Below are 18,953 nucleotides of genomic sequence, written 5' to 3'. Positions count from 1 at the left end.
ATGATTCAGCAGACAAATAGGAATATTACTATGGCCTGTATAGTCGAGATGCTACACTCACCTGCTGTGTGGTTAAATCTAGAGGATGGGCATAATGTCTTATACTAGTCTTCTAGTGAAGTATACATGGTAGGCAGGGCCGTAGCCTGACCAAATTGCCAAGGGGGGCAGAACTTTGTCTTGGTGCAATCATGCATTTAAAATTTAGAAAAGTGTTAATTTACATAAAATTGCATGTAATTTACATAATATATATTTTAGCATACGCAATTAAATATCATATGTAAGGTCAGAAAAAATAAAAAATGCTTGTCAACGGGTAACCTAACCCATCACATTGGGTAAGTAGGTCGATTTCATTTTTTCACAATGCTTGACGAGGATAAAACAAACCATATATAATGATAGCAAAATATTTCAGGTCGAGTTTAGATAGAACTTATTCAGTCATCTTGATACTATCTCATGCAATTTGTCTGCATAGCTACAGTTAGGAAATGTACACAATTTACGGTTAAACAAATGGTGTAGTTCCTCGCATCCTCTCTTCTCAAAAAATGTTAAGCCCCGCCAATTGAAACTCAAGCATTATTTTAGCCACCCCTTCTCAGGCCACTGTCACCTACACTACAGTGAAGATATAAAATCATATGGTACAATGATGCATTGGAAGGAGGCAACTCCAAAGGTGAAAAAAAAATTGAAAATAAGACAGTGTAGGAGGCCATTTAGAGGCATAGAATATCGAACCATAGACATAATAAAATACCAGAATTGAAACAATTATGCTATGTATTAACATATTATATTATTCGGTAGCATTATGTATTTTGTTGTGGCAAAGATATTATGCGGATGTGCACATGGTAAATGACTTCTCCTGAAGTTTAATTTCGTTCCAAAAAATCCAGAATAAAGAGCAAAACATTTCAAGACTTTCAGACTTTTGATGGCCCAATGGTCGTAAACTTTTGTTCAATTCTTTTTAGTGCACATTGGATATTTAATCTCAATTCATGCTTGTATGCAACATCAGAGCCAAGTAAACCACTGTATAAGATATTATATAATTTGGAATAGACTCAAATGTATATTGTTACATGTGCTATTCAGAAAATATAGAGAAATATCCTTCATTTTGAAAAAAAAATGCGAAGCCCGCATGAGGATATATTGCCCTTCACCAGAAAAACATATATGGGTAGGTTGAACAGCTTTTTCATTTTTTCTGGCCTAATGTCGTATCTTTCAAAGTAGTTGCCGAAGAGATGTCACATTCAAAGTAAAAAAAAATGGATGGTGCTTTCTCACTTGAAATAAGTAACACAACAAAATAATCATTTTCTTTACCCACCTCCCAAAACTGTTATGGCCTCGTTTATGTCGGGACCCAAGGTGAATTCAATGAATTCTCCTTGTCATTATCATTATAATGGAAATTGAAGTTATTGTCGCTTCAAAATGAATTGCGGAATAACGCTAGTGTCAGTGTCCAATTAGATAATTATATCAAACATCATTTTAACCAAAGACAACGTCGAACACAATTATTGAAAGAAATATCTTCAAATAGTGGATCTTAAACTGCGTACCTAGTTTAATAGTTTTTCAAATATTCCAAAAAGAGATCTGCCGTTTTATCAGCATGAAATATTTTAATATCAGGAACAAGATGTAAATGAGATCGAGCGCATCTTCGGAGTCAGGAGTCACCGCATGCAGCATAGCAGGCAACCTCACGTTGAACGACTTTTTCCGTGAGTTTCACTCGCTGACATTACAATTGCGACTTGCTATCTTCAAAGAAAGGAGACTTTCAAGACTACTGTTAGTCGCAGAAAATGCACAGTGCATGTGCGCACTTCTTTTGTACTTTCTCGCGAAAAAAATTTAATTTGCTGCAAAATGTTTCAATTTTAACTGGACACATTTTAATTCAAAGCGATATAAGATACATATTAGCCATGAGTGAGTATACAGTCACTTTAGTGAACTATCCATTGAAATCGCGCATGCTAAGAATCGTCACGTAAATAACGATTTTAATAGCATCGCTATGTATTCAAAAAGTAGCTTTTTTTATATTTTTTTTCAAAATCTCGGGGGGGGGGGGCACCAGAAGTGACGATTCTACACAACTTTGGAACACTTTTTAATATTCTGGAGACCACACACAAAACAGAAGCGAAATCGGGCCTATACTACAAGGCCTACATAGTCAAGTGAACATACATTTTAAAATTTGACACAGTTAGGCCGAGTAACGAGGAACTAAACCCATAAAAGCAAACAAATAATAACGAGCTCGACAGCTAGATAGCTCGATAGCTAGATATATGTATATATGTAGTAAATAGTATCAAACTCGTAGAAGAGAGTGCTCGATGCTTTGGTAAGCAGGGCGGGAATAATCAAAGTAAGTTGGTTGGTTGGTTGGTTGGTTGGTTGGAACTTGAGGTGCATGCTTAGTTGTTACTCCGAGTTACACGCTCAATGCGATCATCAGACAATATCGCATTGAGTGTGAAACTCGGAGTAACAACTAACCTCAAGTTCCAACCAACTAATTACTTTGATTATGTATATATGTAGACAGACGGATGGATAGATAGATAGATAGATAGATAGATAGATAGATAGATAGATAGATAGATAGATAGATAGATAGATAGATAGATAGATAGATAGATAGATAGATAGATAGATAGATAGATAGATAGATAGATAGATAGATAGATAGATAGATAGATAGATAGATAGATAGATAGATAGATAGATAGATGGATAGATGGATGGATAGATACATAGATACATAGATACATAGATACATATATATATTTTATTTGCAGTAAAAGCCACGTCCAGGCCCAAAGATCTCATACAACACAAAATATACAGTTCAGAAAAGATAGTGGAAGCACTGTATTAAACTTTGGTTCTCATTTTGAAGGAATAATAAATGAAATATGCCAGCTCGTTTAACGTTGTGACATTTTGTGAGCTTACCAGTGATGTAAATTTATCAAATGAAGGGTTTTCGTAAAACCATCTTGGGAGGAATTTCCTTCTTAGTTCATCATAACGAGGACAGAATGCTAAGAAATGATACTCGAGTTCTACAACGGAAACATTGTCTAATAAATAAGCTGCAGAAGTTACAATAACGTAAGTTTTGAATGTTTTGGTGTCTTCCTCTCTCAATATTCAGATCATGAGAGAGGAACAACGAAATCTAGACATTGCAATATTCTCAATTTACATGGATAGACACCTTAAATATTTCTCAGGTTGCAAAACTGACTTGCAAGATGAGTAAGTTCGTAGTTTTTGGGAGGACGTTATTTCATCATGCCAAGTTTGCATTGCACAGTCTTCCATTCTTCGGAAGGCAGTTGTTAGACTTATGCAAGCAACGTGACATGCATATTTTGAATGGGAGTTTCCCAGGTGATATTGTAGGAAATTTTACGTGTTTTGCCAAAAATGGAACTTGTTGATTATTTTATTGCCCCTCTTCAAAGTTATTTCCTATTGTTAGTGAGTTAATTTCTCCACTATACCTATAGATATTTCAGATCATTTGCCAAATAATTGTATATTCAAAAGCACAATATCAAATCAATACCTTCATCACCCACAGTCTACACAGATGAAAATATCACCTTGGTATATCGCTTACGTTGGGATCATACATTTCATGAATTCAGTCGTTTGGACAAGAACTATACACGGCAACAATTAACATTTTTATTTCATGTTGAGCGTGCGATTCGGGTGTTGAAGGAAATATCAGTGACTACGCCACGTAGACCTGCAGACATGAAGACTACTCAAATCTTGAACGTCGCGTACACGACAACAATCTGCTTGGTGGGATTCCGAATGTCAAAATGCAAAGAAAGAAACACAATCAAACGTCGAAGAAGAGAACTTGTGCATAGTTGGGTTGGTTGGTACTACATGGGTGTGGTCTTTCCTCTCCGTGTCCATTTTTTGAATGTCTGCTCACTTGTCTACCCATCAACTGCCATCTTTGCAATAGGCTCTATTATTTGTTGGTTTTTATGGTCCTTGTTGCTAGGTGTCAAAAGAGAACGTGTGTATGAATCTTAGTCACGGTTTTATAATGAACATGTAACATGGTGTTATAAGACTAAATGATGTCCCATTTATCAAAACCCCTGTATTGTCTGCACTTCAGTTGGTGCTATTTTTTGTTTTGGTAAATAAAAATGTGTATATATTTGTAATAGTGTAGGCCCGATATGGAATTTTCAGAGTTTTTATCATATAACGTAAACCACAATAGCGTATATAGAATTGTATATCGTTATCATGAAAAGAAGTACAACTTGTAAATGAACCAGCATCATGAGCAAGCATCGAGATGTAAAGTTGAATCAAACCACGCCCTCTGCCGATAATAAATACATTGTATCAGTTCCAGTGTATTTAATAGTTCTTATCGTGTAAATGCGTACATCACACACTACATGTGTGCATTTACAGTGAATTGACCTTTTTGCTCACTGAACCGTTATCTATATAGTGCGTAAAATTATACTGCACTGGAGATGACACGTCGGCGATCGGCGGTGAGTTCAAAATTCTTTCTCTGTTCCCTTCCGAATTCCTCCATCTCTTACGTAGTTTAATACTAGGGATTTCAGTGACGTCATTGCCGCTGTCGGACAGAGTGAGAAATTACACCCCCACCTCACACTTTCTTCTTTAAAACAAAACTCATTCCGATTTACCAAAAATAAACTAATTGGTGATAATTCTAAATATGTGATGTTCAATTTATAAAATTTTCATGTCAATTGAACATGTAAATACGAAGTTACAGTGCGACAAAGTGTGACAATGTTCAAAAATTGTTGTGTGTTGACGGTCGCGCTGTACGGAACACGGTTTTCTGAGAATGACCTTTGGACCGCTCTTCACTTTTTCCCGCCTCCGCATTACTGATCCGATGCGTTATCGGACGAAAATGATATGATCCGAACGGGGGGTGAATGGCCTATTTTTTGAGGGGTTAATCAAAAAAATCGGTTCCGGAATTTCAGGATGGCATAAAAAACAAAACTTTGTTGACATTTTTTGTGATCTATATTTGCTTATACCAACTTGATTATAATATATTTATGAAAAATAGTTATTGATAAGTTATTTCCGATGTTTAATTTTAATTTTGAACCATCCGAAGTTATGCGGAGAGCCCCATTTTTAAGTGGTGTTACCCGCCTTGTTTACATCCGGGACACGCGGGACTTTTAAACTCATGGCAGTTACGTCGCATCGGTCTCCAAATTACGCCAAAATTTGCAGGTAAGAAACATTTCTAACCGTATTTTAGTGAAAATCCAAATGCTAAGCTAATGTAACTCATACCAGATGTATTAACGGGATATGGTACCTTACAAATAACGTTAAAAGTAAGATTTTGTACTGAGTCCGAACTTGAAGGTAGTTCAAATTTGCCATTTTGTCGTTTGCTGGTGTTTCGAATTTTAAATGTAAGAATATAGGAAACATCGTGAAAGATCTTCAGGATTTCTGCTGTATTATTCATCGTTACACAGTAAATTCATAAAATGGATGATTTACAAGATGTGTATTAACACTTGTACCGTCAAAATCAACCGATAGTTGAATGCTTCCAGACGAGTTCACTGTTCAAAATAATTATAATTTGCCATCTTCCGGTGGGGACGTTTTCTCCATTGTTTTGAATAGGGACAAAAAACAACAAAACTTCAAAGATCGTAGCAAGTTTGTTTTCATGTTCACTACTACTTACTACAAATCTTACTATTGCCTTGTATCTGGTATTGTTGCTTACTTTCCCCCAAAGCAATTCCTTCAAAGAATATTTTGGTAAACATTGACAGAAATTAAGCTATTAAATGAAGTGTTATGAGTTACCAATTCATAAATTGTGTATGTTTGCATGCAAAATAGTTTATTTTGTCAAATATATTTACCTGGTACCCAACATGATATTTTCTGGCAATATACTTACCTGATACCCAACATTATATTTTCTGTCATATAGTTACCTTATAAAAGTTATATTACAATTTTTTTTTCTTGTTTTTCTTGTTCATAGGCCTTGTAACTTATGGTATGCAAGATGGCATCGACATCATTTACTAGTACTACAAGTGGTGATATTACTAATGGAGATGTGTACACATTAATAGCTGATTGCAAGAAAAACAAAACATTCTGCACAAAGAATGTGGCCAATCTGCTACGTAATAAGTTTTCAGTAATAGGTGATAGCAAGGCTGCTGACATAACCCTTTTCAACAAGGCAAAATCTATACATGGAAAAGTTACTCAACTCAACAGCAACAGAAGTTTCTCTAAAAAGGCAGATTTCTTAAACCAAACTTTTAGAATTCCACAACAAGCATCTTTTCATCGTGTAGAAACACCAAAGGAGATTTGTCTGTCACGTGAAAAAAAGAACTTGAAACGTTCACTTGATGAAGCTCTCAGAGACAATGATGATTTACTTGCAGTGGTCCAGTATCTAGAAGCTCAGCATGAGAAACTTATTGGAGAATTGCAGCTTGTCACCACGCAAATGTTTGACATCATGGACATCTGATAATGTTATAGAGTCAATGAATGCATCACGGCCCGTGATGCTATCGTGGAGAACCTTTAAGTTTTAATGACACTTACCACTTACCTTTCATTCCATGGATTCTAACAAATATTCTTTGAAATATTGATAATACTTACCTTGCATTCCAGATACACAGTGTAAATATTCTACCCTGAAGTTCTGGAAAGACATACCTTTTTTGTGCATTGATACATGTACAATGTACATGCTCTTTCATCAACAAGTTACTTCATTTGTTTCCATGGTAACATGCATGAAAAATGGTTTATGTCGTGGCACTCTGAACAGCTCATTTTAATTTCCCAAGATTTCATTTTTCACAAATTTTTGATGATTGTTTTTTAATGAATGTACAAAACAATCATTAGTCCTCTAACTAAACTTGTATTTATCCATTGGGATGATTGTCATGGTAACACTTTTTATATGAAAATACCAACAATATAGCTATCATTGGTATATCATATGTATGTCACTGAATTTGCTTCGAATTCCTATAGAAATCCTTGAAGATTGATGCATTATCATTTGATTAATAGGTAGTTTGGTCGAAAATGACTAATCATATATCTATTGCCATGGTAACAGGTATTTTTTACATGAAAATGCACAAAAAATAGCTGTCATTTGTATATGTCACTGAAATTCACTTCAAATTCCATAAAAAAATCCTTGAAGATTGATGCATTATCACTAGATTAATAAGTATTTCATTCGAAAATATGGCTACTCAGATATCGTTCCCATGGCAACAAGAAAGAAGAAAATATAGTTTTATTGACAAGGAACTCTGTAACACTGTTTTTATTTTTCTAGATTACTCTTTTATATTCACAAATTTTAAGAAACAATTTTTAAAATGAATGTATAAAACAATCAAATAATCAAAATAATAGTTTATCCATTGCCATGGTAACAGGTATTTTTACATGAAAATGTACAAAAAAATATAGCTCTGTCATTTGTACATGTCATTGTGAAGTTTGGTTCAAATTTCTTCACAAATCACTGATGTTTGATGCATGAACACTTTATTAATAGTTATTTTGTTAAAAATTATGAATGTAATATTTTGTTTCCATGGCAACAAGAAAGTATAATATACGATGTATGATGTCATTCTGTACAACTCACCTAGACCATTTTTTCCTGAAAATTTTATGAAAATCGATGGAGAAATGACCAAGATACAATAAATTTATCATGAAATATTTTGTTTATTTAATGAAAATTTGTGCCATTGTCTTTCCTATTCACCTGTGTATAATAAAGTCATCCTTTGTCCTAAATATAGCCGCATATTTCAAAGTTCAAAATCCTCTATCTCAACATTGGCAAGTCCAATTTGCACCAAATAAAAAGCATTCTTCTAGTCTTGGCAAGATCTGTACAGTTGCACTGTTTTCACTGTTATTAGAGATAGTATTAATTTTCACCTGAAAACCCTATTAATACTGACCTTGCTGCACTTTTGGATAACCAAACAGAATCTGTCCAGGAGGTTTAATGCCAATGGCATGCTATCGGCGGCTTTTTCGAATTGCGTGGTGTAAGCAGTGCATTGTTGTGTGTACCAACTTTCTGTTTTTTTTCGAAGTGACACCAGTGTGTAGTGAACAATACAACCATTCAGCCAGTTGTCGAAGTTAACACTCTAGTACACACTACACGTACTTCAACGAAAAGTTTGATTGTTCCTGAGGTTCAGGTACTGGTATGATGTGTATCATACTGTATGTCTATACTCTAGTAGTGCAGTGCAGTGCAGTGCAGTGTGTCGGTCGGTGGTACATGTATAACACTGTCTCTGACAGCATGTGCATGTAATGTACGTGCTCTATAACAAAAAGGAGGCTTTACCAACCCTTATTCTGCCACGATTACGGAGGTCTAGTGAACTATAAATTGGTCCAGCTGACGATCTGATTTCATTTTGTAACTAGATTATATATACGTGGCATGGCAGAAGACGAGAGTTATACATTGCGTGATATCGTTATATCAAGCAATATATAACTCGTCTTCTCAAAGTTCAAAATTCTTTCCAGTTTATAGATATTTATAGTTATACATGCATTTATAAACGTACGTTGAGAGTGATCGAACGATTGAGTAAATTTACAATATACTACACTTCTACGCTACTACACTACAACTCAGACCATTAAAAGTGCCTATCAAGTTAATTAAATTGTGCACTCCGTGTCGTCAGGCATCCAGTATTTTTGTAATATTTGTAAAGTCTCAGTTCTTTCACATGTTTCAAGAAGTCACTGAGTCAATCACTCACTCACTCACTAACTCACTCACATTCAGTCAACCAGTCCATAGAGGTAGAGCTGCAGTGTAGAAGTCTGACTGCCATTGCCAGTCATTCAGACAGACAATTACTGAATTAGTCAATCATTGGAGATACAATGCAGTAAATTCATGAATCATTTTCTCTGTCAATCAATCAATCAATCAATCAATCAATCAATCAATCAATCAATCAATCAATCAATCAATCAATCAATCAATCAATCAATCAATCAATCAATCAATCAATCAATCAATCAATCAACCAACCAACCAACCAACCAATCAATCAATCAATCAATCAATCAATCAATCAATCAATCAATCAATCAATCAATCAATCTCTGCCTGTCTGACTGAAAAACACTCCATTCAGAGTCATGATTATTTCTTGTTCATCTAATACATATGCATACATGCAGACTCCCATGAGGCAAAGCTGGACTCCCTGCTACTGCTAGGTTAGTGAATATGATGAAAACCAAGTCTCAATTTGGTGTATCTTGGTAATCAAACAAAATTTTATGTGATGTGTAATCATAAAATAGGACTCCCCAGAACACATAGTGTCCAAATAAGCTTTTACTTCTTGGAGTAGTGTTCCCCCATTAATTAAAGCTGCACTAGCTGCAACTGAACAGATTTATTGTGAAAATGTTTTGTTAGATACAATAACTTACTTAGAATATTGCCTATAAATGAGCATATTTTTTGTGTAGCTGTATTCATGATAAATCAAATAAAAATTGATTTTTGGGTCCATAGCCAAAAATCAGCACCCTCAGCTGTGATCATCGGTGAATTAGATTGTGGTTGTCTGATCGAAAAGTGATACTACAGTTACGAGCTAATGTAGTTTTAACGTCATGGCGACAGATTCAAAACCATGTGTTTACTCAAGTCTGTGTTTGTAACGCAATACATTGGAAAAAGCTATAAAAAAAAATGAGTAAAAATGTTTGTTATTGTATGTACAATAACAAACATTTTACGCATATATTAATCTTTTGCAATTTATTGAGTTACAAACGCAGACTTGCTCTATGTTGTTTCACATTGATTTTTCAAGTAGGAAGCCATGATAAAATTGTTTTTAAAAATCCAAAATAAATACCCAATCCTCATCCATATGGTCACTTTAACAGAATGCCAAAAACTAAACAAAACATTTCAACCTAAAAAAGGAAGAACTGTACAATTTGTCATTTCACCCAGTCTTTTTATTTATTTGTTTATTTATTTATTTATTTATTTACTTAAGTTAGTTAGTAAGTTAGTTACTATTGACTTGAAAACATCTCAGACCACTAACGAAGAAAAAATATATATTTTCCAAGGAACAAGATGGAAATGTCAAAATTATTATCACTATAGCAAATTAGGTCAGTAATTATGTGCATAGATCTAATTAGTAGACTTCTGACTCGCATAAAAAGTTGTAAATCATCTGTAGTTTAGAATGTTGAAAGTATCGCACAGTAATTGAACCCTATATCATTATGACTTTGAAGCTGATTAGACAATGTATGCAATGTATGTATGTATGTATGTATGTATGTATGTATGTGTGTGTGTGTGTGTGTGTGTGTGTGTGTATGTGCGTCCACGCTCGTGTGCGTGCGTGTGTGCCCATGATATGATACAGTAGAGTACAGTTGTATTCATTTGAATATGCTCTCATTTCACTGCCAATCAAAATCTGCATCCACTTTTTTGCTGGTCCTATGTAAGGGTAACCCTACTTTTTTTTGTTTTCCTCATTACTTTGTCATAGCAAGTATATGGGTTGATCAGTCAATATTTAAAAGGAAAAAGGAAAAAAAAATCAAAAAATCATTTTCTTCATGTTTCTCTGCCTCTCCTTTTCCTCCTCTCTATCTTCTTTGTATTGGATTCCTAGTAACAATCCCTTTCCCAGCTTCTCTACACAATTGGCATGTTCTCAACCCTACCGACTGGAATAACTTCCATCATAAAAGAAATGCTCTGTTCATGAACAAGTGTCGCCACAGCCGCCATGACTGTAGATAACAAAGACAGACCAGCACTTGCTTAATTCTTCCCAGAGAGGGTGCTGTTCCACAATGTATTGAGGGCAGGTTTTTTTTTTTAATTTTGATGTTGTAGCTCAAAATTTGGGTCAGTCAGGTAATGAGTAGTCTAGTTCCTGACAATCATTACAATTACACTACGTTGTGAAGCTAAAAGTGTAAATCGGAACATAGTCATCAGGAACTAGATTAGGTAATGAGAAACAGGAAAAAAATAGGGTCACCCTATTAAACATATTAAGTACAAATTTCTAAGCCCATGGAAAGACTGACAATAATATAGGAAATGAACTGTCAGCAAGCTATTAAAGACAGACACAAACTGTTATTGCGACATGTCGATATAGGGTATAAATGGACATTGATGTAATTATATACATTCACAGTAGGGTGGCATCTCAGATACTGAGTTATTCTCAAGTAGCAGCACATTCAAACTCATTTCTAACTCAATGATTTTCCAGAGCACATTTTCAGAAACTCCCAGTGTTCAGACTATCTTAATTAGGCCTAAAAAATATTGTGTGGTTCTGATTACTCTCAATTTTGGTATAGGTGGGGTAGGTAGATTTTTTATGTTATTTTTTTTTAATGTATTTTTTTTCATATGCGAGTGTCAAGTTCAGGTAGTTATGTTTTCTGTTGTTTTCCATATAGTCTCTGTGTTGTTGGTTTCTTCCCATCAGATGTACAGCCATTACAGATTGGAAGAACAGTTTTCCTGGCAGTTTCTACATCCACTATTTCTGGCGAGACTTTACAGTTTTTCGCAATTTTATTATTTTTTTCTCGAGTACGTAAAAAATGTTTAGGGTTGGCAGTGTAAAAACTAGGTGGGGTCAGGTAATCAGAGCCAAACAATTTTTTTTTTTTACACCTTACAAGGTTATTACATCTAAGGCATTGCTACCACCCACTTGTGTCATCTACCCCATGTAACAACAACAGTTTTAATTTGTGTCTGTCTTAGTTTGCCTATAGCTTGATTTCCATAGTTGTAGTTTGTGTCTATCTTAGTTTGCCTATAGCTTGATTTCCATAGTTGTAGTTTGTGTCTGTCTTAGTTTGCCTATAGCTTGATTTCCATAGTTGTAGTTTGTCTATCTTAGTTTGCCTATAGCTTGATTTCCATAGTTGTAGTTTGTGTCTGTCTTAGTTTGCCTATAGCTTGATTTCCATAGTTGTAGTTTGTCTATCTTAGTTTGCCTATAGCTTGATTTCTGTAGTAGTAGTTTGTGTCTATCTTAGTTTGCCTATAGCTTGACTTCCGTAGTAGTAATTTGTTTCTATCTTAGTTTGCCAATAGCTTGATTTCCATAGTTGTAGTTTGTGTCTATCTTAATTTGCCTATAGCTTGATTTCCGTAGTTGTTGTTTGTGTCTGTCTTAGTTTGCCAATAGCTTGTTTTCCATAGTTGTAGTTTGTGTCTATCTTAGTTTGCCTATAGCTTGATTTCCATAGTAGCAGTTTGTGTCTAGCTTAGTTTGCCTATAGCTTGACTTCCGTAGTTGTAGTTTGCGTCTAACTTAGTTTTGCCTATAGCTTGATTTCCATAGTTTTAGTTTGTGTCTAGCTTAGTTTGTCTATAGCTTGATTTCCATAGTTGTAGTTTGTGTCTAGCTTAGTTTGCCTATAGCTTGTTTTCCATAGTTGTAGTTTGCGTCTAACTTAGTTTTGCCTATAGCTTGATTTCCATAGTTTTAGTTTGTGTCTAGCTTAGTTTGTCTATAGCTTGATTTCCATGGTAGTAGTTTGTCTATCTTAGTTTGCCTATAGCTTGATTTCCATAGTAGTAGTTTGTGTCTGTCTTAGTTTGCCTATAGCTTGATTTCCATAGTTGTAGTTTGTGTCTATCTTAGTTTGCCGATAGCTTGATTTCTATAGTAGTAGTTTGTATCTATCTTAGTTTGCCGATAGCTTGACTTCCATAGTTGTAGTTTGTGTCTAGCTTAGTTTGCCGATAGAGTGACTTCCATAGTTGTAGTTTGTGTCTGTCTTAGTTTGCCAATAGCTTGTTTTCCATAGTAGTAATTCTTCTTGAAATTAAGTTTGATCCCAGGACATTTTGAATGTCGCATCATTCAACCACGACTGTACCTCGTCATGTAAGAGTTGATTACAATTGAAAGACTGTCTCTCATGTGTCAGGTAGCCTTTGGTTACATTTGAATGACTGTATGGTTACTGTTGATAGCATAATACCTGCCTCATGTCAGGTATATACTTTGATTCTAATGTTACCCCCAAAAATGTATACACACAAATAGATGTGATGTTGATTGATTCCAATGTTACCATGAAATATACACATCATAATTCCATTTTATACCGTAAACAGAAACAGACAAGTATACCATTGCCATAGAAATATACACATAACGTTTATTCAAATTTGACCACCCAAAGGAAATTATGTATATGATGTTTATTCTGAGTTTACAACTGAAGGAATTAATGTTATAGTCTTATACACATCCAAATATACATCAATAATTCTTCCAAGTTTATGACACAACGAAATATGACAGTATAATACACGTACAAATGCACATCATAAAAGTTTATTCCAGGTTTTACCACAGACTGAAATATTACAGTACATATATACGCAACATAGTAGCCATCATTGTAAGAATGCTTCAACTAAAGTAATGCCTTTATACTCCTTAATAGAAAATATATGAAAATCAAAAAAGGGGTTTTGAGAAATACATAGAGCCTGAGGGTGGTTTTGATACAAATACACATAATAATGTTTATTCCGAGTTTATTACAGAAAATATTTTTTTACAGTACATACATGTACTTTATACTTGTACACACAACATAGGTATCATCATGTTTATACATTGTAATAGAACAATATTTGGGTTTTGAATAATACATAGAGCCCTAGGTGGGGGGGGGGGGGCGCAAGGGGTGATACAAATGCATATCATAATGTTCATTCCCGAGTTTACCACAGAAAGGAATTTTACATTTATACAGTGTGCACACAACATAGGCATCAGGCATCATCATTGTAAGAATGCTTCAACTAATACTTTACATTCCGCAATAGAAAATATTTGAAAATCAGAAAAGGATTTTGAGAAATCCATACAATGTAGAGCCTGGGGTGGTTTTGATACAAATGCATATAATAATGTTTATTCCGAGTTTACTACAGAAAATATATGACAGTACATACTTTATACAATGTACATACAACATAGGCATCCTCATTGTAAGAATGCTTCAACTAATAACTTTGTACATCGCAATAGAAAAATATTTGGGCTTTGAGTAATACATAGACTAGAGCCCCCAGGGGGTGGGGGTGGGTGGGGTGGGCGGGGGGTGTTGATACAAATGCACATCCTAATGTTTATTCCGAGTTTACCCCGGAAAGAGATTTTATATTTATACAGTGTACACACAACATAGGCATCAACATCACCATTGTAAGAATGCTTCAACTAATACTTTATATGCCGCAATAGAAAATATTTGAAATCAAAAGAGCTTTGAGTAATACATAGAGCCTGGGGTGGTTTTCCTGCTGAGAAAAAAAAGGACATATTGTTATCTCTCAAATGCCGCTATTGAAACTAAATGCTACCATTATCTTTAGCAGATGCCGTGTTTCCTGAGCTAAACGTGATCATTATCTCTTAGCATATTGCGAAAATTGTCTCTCATTGAAACAGACCCATAATTCACTCGTACAAAAATCTGAAATGAATTTTTTTTTTTCATTTGAATCTGAAAGACTTGACTTTATTTTTCAGTTTTGTGCAGGTACTGGTGAAGGTGCTGGTAGAGTGAACATAAATCTGTCATTGTTGTAACCGTATGTGTATCGATTAGTGTTACCATGGAGATGCACACAAATGGACTCCTACCAGTGACTACTATTTTGTTAGTTATTTGAAGAGAAGCAAACGTGTAAGTGTACCAGTGATATGACTAATTCGGTCACCGTGATCATGGCAGAAGACGAGATGATGGAAACCGCTCTAGAACCACTCCAGAGCGAAAGCGACGATTCAAATACCGCTCCTGATAAGTATTGCTGTAAAGGGCTATGTCTGTGTATGTTAGATGTTATTGCACTTCTTACAGTCATCACAACAGCTACTATCTTTTTCTGGAGAGGATTCTGGTACATAATGGATCATACAGTAAATCCAAATAACTATGAAGCAAGTGGATGGCTTTCTTTCGTCTTGGGTTTCCTTATCATAATTGTCATGCACATGTGGCAGGCAACATTCAAGAGGTTTATCGCAAAGAAGAAAAACATGATACTCTGGCATATAGTGAGTCGTTTACATACGTACATTCTTGCATTTGGATGTGTCAACCAGTGGCGTGGAGTATGGCACGTATGGGATAACTATACTGGAAGCGGTACGACGAGCTCCCTGGTCTCTATGTTTGTCGGTCTGACTTTACTGTGGCTGTTGAGATGCAGCAGAAATGCCTTACGACCACCTTTCTATTTACTCCTTGACTGTGATCATCAATTTACAGTTTTAACCAGATTTCGAACAAACATTTCAAACGATGTTTACCTGTATATAATAGATTTACTTTTCACTGTCATTATTATTGGAAGCGCTATAGTGTCTTACTGGAGAGGTGCATGGACATGTTTGGACAATGTCCTCTTTCCCCAAAATACAGAACTCTCAGGTTGGACGTCATTGGGCATTGGCTATGGCATCATTTTGGCGTGCTATCTTCTGCAATATTGTGCAGCTGATGTCTCCAGAAGACTAAAGAAATATCCAAGAATTGTATTTGAGGATTTTTATCTATTGTTTGTCAGTTTTGGAACTGTGAATGTATGGAGGGGAGTTTGGTATCTGAGTGACGTGTACATCATGCCAGACAAACTCTTAATGAGTGGACTCATAACTCACTTGATTGGTAAGTATCACAGTACCAATGTCACATTTTAGTATTTATAAATATTAGTTTAGAGTATGGCAGTACAGGGTATACATTATCGGAAGAGGGTATTAAGGTATTATATTTTTCCACATGCAAGAGAGGATATCATGGCATACCTCATTGTGAGGATATTTAGAATGTATGTCATCAAGAAGGTATTACCTGATCAGTGATCATGAGAGGATATTAATGTAGGCCTCATCATGAGAGGATATTAATGTACGCCTCATCATGAGAGGATATTAATGTACGCCTCATCATGAGAGGATATTAAGGTATATTGCCTCATCATGAGAGGATATTAATGTATGCCTCATCATGAGAGGATATTAAGGTATATTGCCTCATCATGAGAGGATATTAATGTATGCCTCATCATGAGAGGATATTTATGTACGCCTCATCATGAGAGGATATTAATGTATGCCTCATCATGAGAGGATATTAATGTTTGCCTCATCATGAGAGGATATTAATGTTTGCCTCATCATGAGAGGATATTAATGTACGCCTCATCATGAGAGGATATTAATGTATGCCTCATCATGAGAGGATATTAATGTTTGCCTCATCATGAGAGGATATTAAGGTATATTGCCTCATCATGAGAGGATATTAAGGGATGCCTCATCATGAGAGGATATTAAGGGATGCCTCATCATGAGAGGATATTAAGGGATGCCTCATCATGAGAGGATATTAAGGGATGCCTCATCATGAGAGGATATTAAGGGATGCCTCATCATGAGAGGATATTAAGGGATGCCTCATCATGAGAGGATATTAAGGTATATTGCCTCATCATGAGAGGATATTAAGGTATATTGCCTCATCATGAGAGGATATTAAGGTATATTGCCTCATCATGAGAGGATATTAATGTAGGCCTCATGAGAGGATATTGTGGTATACCTCACCATGAGAAGAAGGAGTAGATGTAACCCAGTAGGAATATAGGTAACATGAATAATGTACTCATGTACATGTACAGCGTCATTTTTGCATTCAAATCATACACACACACACACACACACACACACACACACACTCTCTCTCTCTCTCTCTCTCTCTCTCTCTCTCTCTCTCTCTCTCTCTCTCTCTCTCTCTCTCTCTCTCTCTCTCTCTCTCTCTCTCTCTCTCTCTCTCTCTCTCTCTCTCACATGCAGACACACACACGTCATGCACGTGCATGCGCACACAAAATTCGACCTAATGGAGTATGCCTGTGAAGAAGACCTGTTTATTCACTTTAGTTAATTTCTTTTATCATACCAGTAGAAAATTTGAAGAAATAATACATTACATGTAGAATGTGAATGATTCAAAATATACTTGAACTCTAATACAAAAATATGACGTTGGATTATGGCCATGAAATGCATTGAAAAATAATTTTTGTGGCCATTATAAAAATCTGTATTGCAAGGTTCATGGATTAATGCATATAGAGCCATGACATTTCCGTGAACTGTGAAGAACAAATCCATAGACATTGAATGTGAATAAAAAAATGAAGCCAATCTAAATTTCTTTTCAATGGATTATCAGTATGGATTATTCTACTTTCAAAAAAAAGGGTGGAGTAGCATCAAATGTGGTGTGAATTTATGGCTTTTTGACTACAACTTAGATAATTTTGATATTTTTCCCCAACATTTTTGTTTGTTTCGCCCAGGAAAATATGAGTGATGACTACATAAGAGGCCATGTCACTGAGTTGAAGACGAGTTGTGACAAAACCCTTATGTCACGAGTATTTTCTGGCTGAATAGAGAAAAAATAAGTGAATAACATAATTGTGCCTGTTTGGGAAACTATTGGTGATTCTGAATGTTTCAACTGATATTTTGATCAACACAGAAACCAGTGATGGAGACATGGGCTATAATGATATAGAACGATCAGGGTATTAATTCCATATTTTTTGTTGGAACACATTCAACTTGGCCAAATGAATAAAAAGATTGGAGAATGATATAATTAAGCCTGCTCAAGCTTAAATTAAGAAAGAAATTGGGGAAATCATAGCAGTTCTGAACATTTTGACTAATATTTCAGGCATTACATTACCATAATACCAATAATATAGATGCATGTTGTCATGACATAAAACAACCAGGGTATAAATTCCATATTTTTTGTTGTAACGCATTCAACTTGGCTTACCATTTGTATTATGTGTGGTGTAACAGTCTTAGTTTTATCGATTTCAGCCTTTTCCTCGTGTCAGCAACCTTATTATTATCACATCACGTTTTGAAATAATGATTTATCTGACACGTAGTTGGTATCTTTTGTAGGTGAACTAATCACTCGTCTGATTATTGCATGGGAAATACAAGCCTGGTAGTCGGCTGTAGACAATGATAATTAAATACTGCAGGCTTCATACAAATTATGTCAATTGAAACGTGAATAATAGATGCAGAATTACTGATTACACAGGCACTAGCAATTTAACTGAAACTTTTAGAGTTTGAATTATTAATTAGTGTGTGTGTACACGTATTTCAATTGATATTGATGGATTTCACGTAACTTTTACTATAAACAGGTTTTTATGTTAATTGTACGCAGTGTCAATAAAAATGAAGTTGACACATTCACAGTCTTCAATAGTGTCAATAAAAATGAAATTGACACATTCACAGTCTTCAATAGTGTCAATAAAAGTGAAATTGACCCAACTTTCATCTTCAATAGTGTCAATAAAAGTGAAATTGACCCAACTTTCATCTTCAATAGTGTCAGTAAAAATGAAATTGACCCAACTTTCATCTTCAATAGTGTCCATAAATGTGAAATTGACACATTCACAGTCTTCAATAGTGTCAATAAAAGTGAAATTGACCCAAGTTTAGTCTTCAGTAGTGCCAACAAGGATGAATGTGATATAAGTAGATTATGTCCAATTGAAATGGATTAGGTCAAAAGGTGAACAGCTAGGGAAAATTAAATTAAAAGTTAAATTTTAAAGCTCTTTTGTTTCAGATTTCTCATTTTAGATGATAGTTTAACATGACATA

At 35.0% G+C, this 18,953-nt stretch overlaps 2 protein-coding genes across 2 annotated transcripts in view; both read left to right on the top strand.

Annotated features, from left to right (window-relative positions):
* The first annotated feature begins 5,212 nt into the window (after positions 1–5,212).
* LOC144453487 (uncharacterized) lies at positions 5,213–7,817 on the top strand. The gene is made up of 2 exons (XM_078144797.1): positions 5,213–5,331; positions 6,113–7,817. The coding sequence occupies exon 2, from the start codon at positions 6,125–6,127 to the stop codon at positions 6,617–6,619; it is 495 nt and encodes a 164-aa protein (XP_078000923.1). The 5' UTR covers positions 5,213–5,331; positions 6,113–6,124; the 3' UTR covers positions 6,620–7,817.
* Positions 7,818–15,678: 7,861 nt separating this feature from the next.
* LOC144444259 (uncharacterized) overlaps positions 15,679–18,953 on the top strand; it is a 37,499-nt gene continuing 34,224 nt past the window's right edge. The window contains exon 1 of the mRNA XM_078133675.1: positions 15,679–15,903. Within this exon, the coding sequence (XP_077989801.1) occupies positions 15,858–15,903 (46 nt within the window). The 5' untranslated portion in view covers positions 15,679–15,857. The remainder of the gene's footprint in view (positions 15,904–18,953) is intronic.

Source organism: Glandiceps talaboti, chromosome 2 (assembly GCF_964340395.1).
Source record: "Glandiceps talaboti chromosome 2, keGlaTala1.1, whole genome shotgun sequence".
In the NCBI taxonomy this organism is placed as follows: Eukaryota; Metazoa; Hemichordata; class Enteropneusta; family Spengelidae; genus Glandiceps; species Glandiceps talaboti.
The sequence above is the reverse complement of the archived record's forward strand: the minus strand, read 5'-3'. Positions and strand labels throughout refer to the sequence as shown.